General features: G+C 35.9%; 1 protein-coding gene across 10 annotated transcripts in view; it reads right to left on the bottom strand.

The window, feature by feature from the left end:
* Positions 1–12,388, bottom strand: part of SYNE1 (spectrin repeat containing nuclear envelope protein 1) — a 477,690-nt gene that overhangs the window by 277,139 nt on the left and 188,163 nt on the right. For all 10 annotated transcript variants that reach the window (XM_049653080.1, XM_049653082.1, XM_049653085.1 and 7 more), the window contains 5 exons: positions 9,307–9,474; positions 7,567–7,737; positions 6,659–6,799; positions 2,698–2,858; positions 600–750 (listed from right to left, as the gene is read on the bottom strand). In XM_049653080.1, coding sequence (XP_049509037.1) covers positions 600–750; positions 2,698–2,858; positions 6,659–6,799; positions 7,567–7,737; positions 9,307–9,474 — 792 coding nt within the window. The remainder of the gene's footprint in view (positions 1–599; positions 751–2,697; positions 2,859–6,658; positions 6,800–7,566; positions 7,738–9,306; positions 9,475–12,388) is intronic.

Here is a 12,388-nt window from a genome sequence, read left to right on the forward strand (position 1 = left end):
TTCTTCAACTATTTGAATGAAGTGAATAATGACAGTCTATGCACATGGTTATTTTAGAGCTGGGAGAGCTAAAGTATCAGGGCATCTCAGTTTGTGCCCAAAGGCCTTCATACATGAAAGCATTAGAGCAGTAGAGTCTGATTGTTTCACCTACAGAAAGTCATTTCTCCTCCTTGTGGTTTGGGAGGGTAATTGCCACTAATACTTGAGCTAGACATTTGGAACAATGCTTACAAAGTACAGTTGTAAATGATGAATACATTTCATGTTGTATAAGTGAATCAACAGAACACTCCAGTGGGGTTAATTCAAAATCAAGGAAAAGAATAATGTAACCATAAAAACATTTTAATGATATTGCACACAATGCTGACTTTGAATGCATAAGTCAGAAAATAGTAATACATAATTCCAACTATAAAGTGTTGCCCAGTATCAATCAAGACCTCTTAGCTCATCATTTTGTGTGAATTGAATTTTAATAGAGTCACATAGCAATGAGAGATTTGTCGTGGGGCCAACTAGCATTTGATGAAATGTAAGAAAGGACTTCTTAAAAGCTAGACATGGATTATAAACGTAACGTGTGATCAGGTCACCTTAATCTGGTTGATTTGCATGTCCATGGCAGATGATGAAGTTTCCAAGGCATTGAGTTCTTTTTCTTTCTCAGTTATCCAGACGGACAGGGTCTCAAAATTATTGCCAAAATGATCCCACTTGTTTTTCACCATTTCCATGGTTTTAATACTAAAATTAACCAAATTAAGTAAAGAAAATGCAGTATTTTAATAGAAAACAACAATACAGTTTCCTTTAAATTACCAGATGAAAAGAGAGTGAAGACACTTGTGACCATGTCCAAGTTGAAACTATTGGAACAGGAAAAAAATGCACATTCGATCCGAGTACTGAGTCCTCATGTCTCCCTATCTATCTCCTCTGAGAATGAGCATTTAACGAGGTAGTATCTACACTATGTTATGAAAGGAACTGTGCTTCGAACAAAATATTGCTGGGTCCAAAGGGGTTTGAATCCAGGTATAATCTAGGTAAACTCTACACATGACCAGTAGCTGCCAGGACTTTCAATAAGCCGCCCACATAGATTCCACTGCACAGAGCCTTTTAGCAGTCTGGATTTTGTGGACAAGCTCCTTTTGCTCTTAGAGCAGAGATCTGCAGGGATGCTCTACACTCAAAGATCTTTATAAAATGCATCTTTATGAATCAAGATAGAGCTTTTAATCTGAATCCCATGCTGCCTTGCAGGAACTGTTTTATCATTAGAGTTAAACCTGCAATTTATAATCTATAATGATTTGTAGCTATTCTTAGATGTTTGTACAGTCTTGATTCCAAAAGACTCTTATACATTCTTGTACATGAGCACCCTAACTGCTTTTAGAAAATTTGGGCTTTATTTCTTATAAATCTAGTGAACAAAATTTCAACTATAGATATTCAGTTTGTATTAGCTATGCGTATATAATCATGTGATTATGGCTTTTAGTTTAGAAAAAAGACTAAGAAACTAACAGTATATCATTAAACGGATAAGTCCTTGGGTTAAAAAAAAAACTGAAAGAATTTCCCTGTTTACCAAAAGGCACTTGAAGACATCAAGAAGAATGCAATGGCATCATTGAATGTCAAATTAAATAATATTGCAGTCTCAAATGTATACCCTGGATGTGCCTAATGCTCTCATCAGTACAGGTAATGCAAACTAAGTTATGTTGCAAGTTGTCATATGAGACAGATTCAAATGGGCATTTCTAATAAAAGTAGCTTCTTTTCTAACAAACTCTAAGTTTCATTTTTTCCATAACTTGGTGGATAATATTTAAAATAAAGTTCTCAAAGTTTTAAGTCCTAATTTCCTTTAGACTATTTAACAAATTTTAAAGTTTAGGCAGATGTACAATGTTAATTTCAAGGTGTTACTAGTATTCAAAACAAGTTTCACATATTAAAATTCACCTTAGAAATTATGTCCTCTATCTTAAGAATAATAGGTGTTGGTGATCTGCCAGTAAAGAACTTTGAATAAAAATATGCAGCCATATTATTTTGAGGAACGTTGGCCGTATCTTCACACATTTTTCCCCCTCCAGATTTTTTGTGTGTTTATTTTGTACGTAATAGCATACCATAGGCAATATTAAATGTTTAAAAGTAAAATAAATTTTTGAAGTTGAGTTTTGGAAATAGTATATCAATCAGTGACAATTCAAATATTGAGGCATTGTAAACAAGCTCTGGAAACTTCTTGGAGATGGAGACACTTGGTCTGTGTTATCTATAGTTAAGCCTAGCATTTACACAACAAAAGTGTCTCTTCTTCTTCCTCACTGGTGACAGCAGAATAATGCAGTAAAAAAATTATCTGAAATACTGGTTCTTTTTTTGAGATTGTACGAAGGCCACAGAATTTAATAGATATGGCTTTCTCATGAACAAGATCAGTTTGCAATGCCAAAACCACATCCCTCATACTTTTTCTGCTCTACTATATAGATGATGGTTTTCTGTCTTGGTGACACTTCCTTTTGAACTGTGAGTTGCTTCCTCAAAACATGCTGAAATACACAGACACTTTGAGATTTTAAAAGAATGTTTTGAATACAATATACAGGAAAGGCTGTATGAAACTTTATCTCAGAGAAGAAAGTTTAGGACTTGTCAAGCACATACTCTTCTTCAAGTGTGTCTTCTAATTTTTTGACTTGCTCTTTGATTGTCTTGGCCTGCTGTTGAAGCAGCTGCTTATTCTTGGGCCCAAGTGGTATCTCGGAAGCTTCCTTCACAAGATTCTCAGCCTGGACTGCAATACCTTCTGTTCGTTTAGAAAACTCCTAGTAAAAGATAATATAATTGTTAGGAAGGCATCTGCTATTAAATTCTACCCTCAAATAAACTGCACATTCTTGCAGAATCTCTACCAGAATAGATGGATGGATAGATGGATTCATACATGTATGACTATTAGAATATAATATTCTTAGCAATAAGACCCGACTTATTTTCATCATGGCCAGAATAGACACTTCACTAAATTATTTTCATTTTATATACACAGTCAGATATCTACCTTCATAATTATCCAACAATTCTCACAAGAATGTTTTCCATTGTTTCCTGGTTTGGGTTTATTGCTTAGAATTTAAGCTGCATTATAATAACTAACTTACCCACAAATATGTTAGTGTATTATGGGCTCCGTTCAGGCAATGATCAATAGTGACTGATTTTTTCAGTCTTAGAGATAAGAGAGTTCTAGGCCAATTAATATAAATACTTATTTATTTAACTGAAGACTGTTTGAGTCAATATGGTGTATCACTGATACTTTCCCATAAAGAAACATTTTGTTAACTAATTCCCTGAAAAGAGAGATAATCTGATCTTAATGCTGTTAAATCTTATTGACTACATACCCATACACTATGCGATGAAAAGAAGGTAAGTTCTGAGCCAGTCAAACCTGGAGTAGAACTCTGGATTTGCTAATTACTAGTTGTTTGACTTTGGTGAATTATTTTTCAGGCTTTCATATAAAATTCAGATAGTAATGGTTTTCTTGTCAAATTACTGTTAGCATTTTATTAGCAATTTCATTTTGAAGTGCGTGGCACATGGTTTAAAAATTCACACACTGATTTTCATTAACAGCAAACCACTTCAATTCAAAAATTAATTTAATATGGTTGAGGCACTGGTAAATTTGAGCTGTTACCTGAATTCTGTCAGGTACATGTATTGAAAACTGAATAGCAAAGCTAATCCCAGAGATAATCTTGTGTGAAAAAAATCTTGTGTGAAAAAACTAATGTCTCATTTCTTCTCATGTAAGAGAAGCTCACAGGAGGTTTTCATTTTGATCATAAACTCCCCTCCTCCAAAATAGGTAATGAAGAAATCTGATGTAAATAATGTTCAAAGGTAAGACTTCTGATAGCCACCTCTTCCCACGGAGATCCTCCTAGAATTATTACATAATGCCACGTAAGATAGTTACTACATAATACTATTGTATCTTCATGCTTGAAAGCCTTCAAGTCCTCATAGAAATATCAGCATTCCTTCAGAGAGATACCCAGCGATTTGAGACAATAAAAATGGGTAAGTACAACTTCCTTTTTATGGCAGAGAGACTTATAATATCCTAAAAATTGGTATTCGCTAATGTCACATTAAATTCTGTGGTTATAAGCATCTACTGTGGTTATACATGAACTTACAGTCATGGTAGATTCATTTGTGAAGACTGGGAATTCCATCATAATCTCTCAGAATCCCATGAACAGAATCAGAACTGTAAAATAGTATCCCTCCCCCTCCTGGTGATTCCCAGAGCCCAGGAAAAATCATGGAGAAAGTGGAATTATGTTTGCAAATGCTTACATGCTCTCCATCTGAGAGCCTTCTGTAGGAGCTACGCATTGGGAAAGAACAATGCAGAGGAGGAATCCAAAGGACAGAACGATGTTGACTGAAACCAAATTAAGCCAAAATAGAATAATGTTATAAGGCTTTATCTCTAAGTCCTAAGAAGAAAACATATGAGTGGCAGTAGGAAACAGCAGTAAAGGACAGACTCTGGAGTCAGTCAGGTCTGGAGTTGAAACCACGCTCTATCCTTCACTAGCCATGCGATCTTGAGTCACAGAACTCTGAATTTTCATTTCCTCATCAGTAAAGCCTTGCTGTGAAGAATAAACATGGTATTGCTGTGAACTCCCTACCACATGCTGGTGGACAGAAAGCACTCAAGGTCTTTAGCACAACCACTCAAGGGCTACGACTGGAATGAAGGCTGTATTAACAATGTCAAGTGAGCAAAGACGTGGAGGACAATTATTCTAGATGACGTGTTTGTGTAACAGCACATATCGACAGTAAAGTAGCTCGATTTTTCAATGAAAAATCTAGTGGCTAAAGGTTTATTCTCTGGACTCAGACCTCTGAGGTTTGATTCCCAACGTTACCAGTTAGTAATCCTGAGATCTTGGACAAAATCATTAACACCTTTGTTCCTTGTATTTCCTCATTTATCCAACAGGACTCAAAATGATACCTATTTCTCGGGACTGTTTTGTAGATTAAAGATGATAAACATCAAGTGATTACACAAGCATGTGCATACAATCAGTAAATGTTAACTCACATTATTAAATCAATCCCAAACCATTACTGGCTAAGGAAAATTTTAATAATAACACTAAAAAGGTTACACTTGTTACATCTACCGCTGATACACAAATTCAAAGGGATTAGAGCCACAGGGTATCAGAAGTGCTGGATGGAATCTGGGCAAAACACCTCCATGATAATTAACCCCCAAAATCTGTTTGTATTCATAAAAGATACCTGATATAGTTTTAATACATAAAATAATTAAAATTAAAAATTAAAATTAAAAGCGATGTTCTCTTTAAATGGCTGATGAAAATAATACAGAATTGAAAAAATCTGTGGCTTTATAAGACTTTAAACTCCTCACTGAGTTAATGATACAAGAAATAATACAAAATTGGCAGTATGAGAGACACAGAAGCCCTTTCTGGTAAGAGAAAAGAAGCACAGGGATTACTTGTTATTAACCAATGAACATGAGTCTTCTTTCTTATACATTGGCTAACACATTTCTTTACTAACTCAGTCATTCTATTAACCCAAAACATGTGCAAAAAGACCGAAAGAGCCTGTACAACTCTCTAAATGCTTCCTACAATTTATTGGTCTACTCTGAGCATCTAAGGTATTTGAGCTTATAGGCTTGATCTCATGAAGCACACCCACCAAATATTCTCTGTTGGATGTCCCACTGGAGCCTCAACCTCAGTCTATCCTAAACTGTGTCAGTCATCTTCCTCAACTGACAGCTACTCCTTCAAGTTCCCGTCTCACTCTCATTGCGTCTGTTAGGTTCAGAACCTTGGGGATCCTCACCTTTTCCTTTACTCTCCGTCTCTTGCATCCGTTACCACTGCCATCTCCGTTACCCTAACTCATGTCCATGTTAATACGCACACGCAATAACTTTCTAAATGGATCTCATGACACCAGTCTTACACCCTTTCAATTTTCTTAAAAACGCTTAAAAATGCATCTCCCTAAAGTACGGCTCTGATCACGTGGCTCTCTTTCTTAAAAACCTTTAAGGGCTCCATGTTGCCTAGCAAGTAATGCTTTAGCCCTTCACGTGTCTTTGTGATGTGGTCAACTTTCCATTACAATTGTACTTGTGCCTTTCTGCTTTAAAACCAAATTTCCATACACTGTTATATTTCTGCCATTTCCCATTAGAAGAATGCTTATTTGCAGTCCCACGCTTTGCTTTTCTATGTCTTACTTGCCCTTCAAGTTTCAGTTACAAATATTATTGCCTTCAGAGAGATTTTTTCTAAATGCATCCACCTGTGAGGGAACGACCCATTTCCCATTTCAGTGAAAACTTTCTCTTAGTTCTTGATGTTTAAATCTTATGTTTTCATTCCCCAAAGCAACTTGACCAGTGTGTTGAAGAGTGGAAGGTCAACAATAAGTGCTGATTACATGAATAATTATAATAATTAATAGTAATAAGGAATAGAAACACAGCTTTTCTTCTGAATAATGAGTACCATGGGATTGCATAGTCATATTGATATACCTTTGTCTGTTCCAATTCTGAAGATAAACTTTCCAAACTGCTAAAACTCAAAAAGCGCTCATGGCTGGAACCTGTTTGAAAAAGGTATCTGACCACCGTCTCTTTGTTTGTTTCAAATCGCTCCCACTTTCTTAATGTGACCTAAATTTGAAAAAAATAAACATATGTTATGGATTATCAAAGCATGTCACAAAATACTGTTCACATTTCCATTCATTTGTTAGGCTGTCAACTTCCAGTTAACTCTCTTCATATTTCATGCGGTTATGCTAAACAAAGATGATCTTAATGTCTCCTATAAGAATTTCACTCTGAGTTTCAATTCACCTACAAAAATCGGATGTGTAGACTAGCACCCTGAGTTTTCTACCAGCTGTAAAGTCCTATGAATCTAAGGATATTGCTCAAAATGTAGATAAGGGATAATGGAAAAGAGAGCCTCCCAGTCTCTTTCAAAAAAAGAAAAATAATAGGGAGAAAGAGAAGGGAGGGGAGTGGGGTAGTGAATGAGCAGATAGCAACTCTTCAGAAACTTTTTAAAAGTGTCAAGATCACAACAAAGCATAAACATATGGCTGCTGGACTGCACAGAAAAGTGAAATGATCCAGTGTTAATTCCTGGATTCGGACAAGTGTGGATTAAAATTCTGGCTTTGTTACTGATCGCTGCTCTGTGACTTTTGTGAAAGTCCTCAATCCCTTTCTTTTTGAGCTTCCATGTGGGCAAAATGTGCTAATTCTAATACCCATCTAATAAGGTTAATGTGACGATTAAGAGAGATAACTCATGTTAAAAACTTAACACGGCGCTGGAACATCAGAGGCGGGAACAAACGTTTGCTCCCACTAGAAGGAGACATCACCTGTGACCCGGAAGTTAACACCGTCCTAGACTACCGGTCTCCTACCTGGATGCGGCGTTCCTGCTTCTCTCTGCTGTGCTCCATGCTGTCCAGGGTGCTCTCCAGCTTCCGCAGCTCGTCCCGGACTTGGCCGGGCATCCCACCTTCTCCCTGCTGAGCCTGTGCTATCTGCTGCTGCACGTCTCTCTTCTTCGCAGAAATCCTCTTTGTCTTTTGCTGGAAGCATTTGTTCAACAGATGGGGATAAATGTTACTCTCTGAGCGGCTAAGCAGGGACATAAACACCAGCACTCTAGCAGAGGTACAGAAAGGTAAAACCTCTCGGCAGCGTGGGGCCAAACTGTATTTCAAAAGTGAACTTGAACAGTTAAAATGGCAATGGGGACTCTATGTTGATCAAAATGGACATTATTTTGTAAATATTTTGTGTTTTTAATGATAAACAATACAATTAATTTGGTCTTGGGTGTTTTAACTGCGGACAAATTTAAACATTTCACATTTTGTGTAGAAGGCGGGCCCTTTCCTCTGGAAGGAATTTGGTGAAACTATTCATTTGACCTGATTCTCCTTAAAGAATTATTTTTTGCCCCAAATCACAAATTCTCAACTCTAATTTTTTTAAGTCATTCATGCTGTAAAAATGCTGATATTAAGAGATTTAACTCTGGGGTATATTCAGATTGATAAACCTGCCGAGATATTTCGGGAAAGCTATGTTTTAAAATAAACTTTTTATTGAAGTATAATGTACAAACCTCAAATCCATAGCTTATGAATTTTCACAGAGCAAACAAAGGCATATATCCAAGCATGTGATCCAAGAAATGTGAACAGTTTTAAAATATTAATGTAAATATCTGTAATCTCACATTTCTCTGACTTAAATTGACACTCAAACACAACTTTTACAATGATTGAGACTAGTGTAATACCAAGCATTATGTTTTCTTGTGCTCACAGCCTTTTTATAATTATTAAATAAATCTATAAAGCCTAGAGACTGCAGTTTTACCTGTACTCATATATATATATATATATATATATATATATATATACACACACACGCACACTCTTAATGCATACACTCTTAATGCAACTTCCATGTGTATATATTATCATATATAAAATTAGCTAACATTTTGCTATACGTTAACTTAGCCAGAATTTTGTTATTAAAATATTTGATTTGAATCATTCTTCTACTTATATTGAGTTTGGCAAGTAAGTTGGCTCAAATTGTTTATTATCAATACATGTACCAGAATTTCTTTACTTCCAGTTCTAATCCTTCATAAGAGGATACTATTCTGAAAAGTCTGGTACTTCATGTGCTTTATAATTTCCAAACGGAGATGTATTCAAAGTTGTAAATTGAAGAGCAGGATTTGAACCTTATGACAAAGAATAGTGATCTTAAATATGAAGCACTTTATCTCTATGCTTTCCTTCTCTGTTACGAAAAGGACAAGTGAGCAAGTTTTATGAAGGTTTTCATAACTCACTCAACTAACTTTCTCTCTATAATATTCCTTGAACTTTTTGATATCATGCAATCACTTGGGCTAGGAATTTATCTTGCAGGCTCTTCTGAAATGGCTGATACTGAACAGAGAACAGAGGTAAAAAGTTTTTGTTTTGTTTCATTTAACCATTCAAGTGGATTCCTTCCTGCACCCCCTTCCCTTTGCCCTCATCCTGTGGACGTACATTTCCCTTGATCTCTCTGGCTCTGTCAGTGACTAATGGACTTCACATAAGTGCCTTGTATAAAGCGCGTCCTACCTGGTGATGAAGAAGTAACTGCTGTGCTTCAAACAGATTTTCAGTGTCCAAGATCTTCTCAGCTTGCTCCTGGACTTCTTTAGAGTCAGAAATCAACTCTCCAAGGGAACTTTTGACTATTTCTTTGTACTGGACACAGTCCCCAAAGTTGCTTAACATCTTTTCAACCTAGATTTTCATGAAAAATTGTAACTCATATGATGCTCATGTAATCTTAAAGATTTTAAGAATACATGTAAAGTCTATCTCAAGAACTTAAAATATATACACAGATCTCTAACTTTTATTCTTTCATATACTTTTGAGGTTTATTTAGTTATTAGTAAACTGACATTTATGTGAATTGCAAGCCTCATTTGAGGTGGGCTCTGTGCCCACTCAACCTGGCAATTGAGGCAGGATAACAAAAGTGGGTATATTGTATCTATTATCTCCTGGATCCCTTTAATTACAATCCCATGACTGAAATCCAATTATAAGTTATAAAAGTGCATTATAAGAAAGTTGAATCCACCCTATTCAAAGTAATTACAGAAAAAGTTTGGGAGGGGGGGAATGAAAAGAATAGAGTATTTATTGAAAATGTACTTCCAGTATTTTTACATAACCATAACGTAATTTCTAATTTAGTGGCTATGTAGTGAATTCTTTTTCCTAAATTTTAAGCTTTCTCTTCTGTCTAATTTCTGCTTCCTCTAGTTCAGTGTCACCAGCATCTTTTCTTTTCCAAGCCAGTCGTTCCCCAGCTTCACTAAGATTTTCACGTTGTGTACCATTTGTGTTCCACAGAAGCTTTCAGTTTCTCTTTCTCTAATTTACCTTTTTCTTTGACCTGCTTCTGCTCTGAGTTTGGCCCAGGTAACCTGAGTGTGCTATTTTTCAAACAAAGCAATAAGACCCATGAAAACCACAAACTTCAGATCTCAGTAAATCACAGCTCTTGTGGAAAGAAGTGATTCACCATTACATATTGTCAATCTACCCACAGCCTTTTTTGCCTTACACTGGACAAGTGCAAACACTTCGTGTTCAACAATAATTTAAATGCTAAATGGATTGATAATCACAGGATGCACTGAATGTGTCAAATCCATCTTTTAATATAAATCTTTACATGAACAACATGAATGTTTTCCATTATTCTTTCTTTGTTTTTACTAGTGATGAAGTAACATATAAAGGTATGAATATAAACTATGCAGAAGTTTAAGGTAGATGAGTGTGCAAAGAATTAATGCGTCTATTTGTTAGATTTTTGCTACAAGTCCCATGGGCAATGTCATGAGAGTACTTAGAGGATACAGTAAATAAATGGGTTTGGTAAAGTGTTAGGGAGACTGATAATTTCTAATTTTAAAGGCTGCCAAAGTGTTTTATGTGTGTGTGGGTGGGTGGAACAAAATATAAACTCATCTATCGATGTAACTAAAACTATTTGTTAGGTCTTGGATCAAAGATCACTGGCACATATATTTATTTTTTAAAACTGTAACCATTATTTTTGCCCTTACCAGCTTCTTTATCAAAGAAAGAATAGAGAAGAATGATGTCAGAATTTTACTTAAAGTATGGCAGTGGCACCAACTAGACTATTGCCATGAAAGATGGTTATCAAAAGGATTGAAATAACTCATGTTCCAAAATTTGACTAATGCTATCACTATTTTCAATTAGTCAAAAATTCTTAAGAAAACTGACACATAATATCAAAATTTTCACATAAAACTAAAATCACATGCAGTTCAGAGTATTTTGAGCTTACGAAAATTCACTGCTAGAGTCTCAAACAGATCTACACGCATTGAAAATATAAAAGGTTAGTTGATCAAACTGTTAGATTAAGGACATCGACAGAGAATTCCAAATCTTTAGAATCAGGGAACTTTAAGTCATCCAGATGATCATTTTTCCATGCAAGTTTATAAATGACTTTAAGAAATAATAGTAACAGTCTATTCAACTTTCCATTCTTACATTATCTTCGCGTGCACAAACTCATTAGACTTGCATGGCAATCTGGTCAGTGAAAATGTTCTTGCTGAGGGTAGAAAGGGCCCTACCAGAAATGAAGGAGATAAGTTTGTGTATTTTAATCCACAGAGGAATATAAACACTGAAACGTATTAATAAGAAGTTTAAAATGAGTAGCTCTTGGGATGCCTGGGTGGCTCAGTCGGTTGAGCATTGACTTCAGCTCAGGTCATGATCTTGCAGTCTGTGAATTTGAGACCTGCATCAGCCTCTGTGCTGATAGCTCAGAGCCTGGAGCCTGCTTCAAATTCTGTGTCTCCCCCTCTCTGTGCCCCTCCTCCATTCACGCTCTGTCTCTCTGTTGCTCTCTCTCAAATAAACATTAAAAAAAAAAGTTATTTCAAATGAGTAGGTCTTGCATAAAATAGATTTTACTGGTCTGTTAAAATGGAATATTTTATTATTATCAACTATCGGTTATTAAGCATTTACCATCGGGCACTTAGTATAGGTGCTATAATATAGTATAGGCACTAGTAGGTTTTATTTTTTATTTTTTTTATTTTTTAAATTTTAAATTTTTTTTAACGTTTATTTATTTTTGAGACAGGAAGAGACAGCATGAACGGGGGAAGGTCAGAGAGAGAGGGAGACACAGAATCAGAAACAGGCTCCAGGCTCTGAGCTGTCAGCACAGAGCCTGATGCGGGGCTCGAACTCACGGACCGCGAGATCATGACCTGAGCTGAAGTCAGATGCTTAACCGACTGGGCCACCCAGGCGCCCCGGCACTAGTAGGTTTTATAAGAAAGAAAATCAAGGCCCAGAAATGTTAAATGACAAGGTCAAGATTACATAGGAAGCAGACTATCAGAGTTAAATTCTAACCTTGGGTTTGTTGAACTCCCAAGCCTGTGTACCTAACCTCTATAATATAGCTTCAACTGACCATGAACCAATGCTTTTAGTAAGAGTAAAAAGTGTGGATCTGATAAGCTTTATACCTTAGATACAGGTTATTATTCTGAATTAACATATCCAAGAATGACACCAACCGTAATTCAAACATCTTCCCCACCAATCTTCATATGAATAAGTATCTTCACTACTG

The sequence above is a fragment of the Panthera uncia genome, assembly GCF_023721935.1.
Source record: "Panthera uncia isolate 11264 chromosome B2 unlocalized genomic scaffold, Puncia_PCG_1.0 HiC_scaffold_24, whole genome shotgun sequence".
Classification (NCBI taxonomy): domain Eukaryota; kingdom Metazoa; phylum Chordata; class Mammalia; order Carnivora; family Felidae; genus Panthera; species Panthera uncia.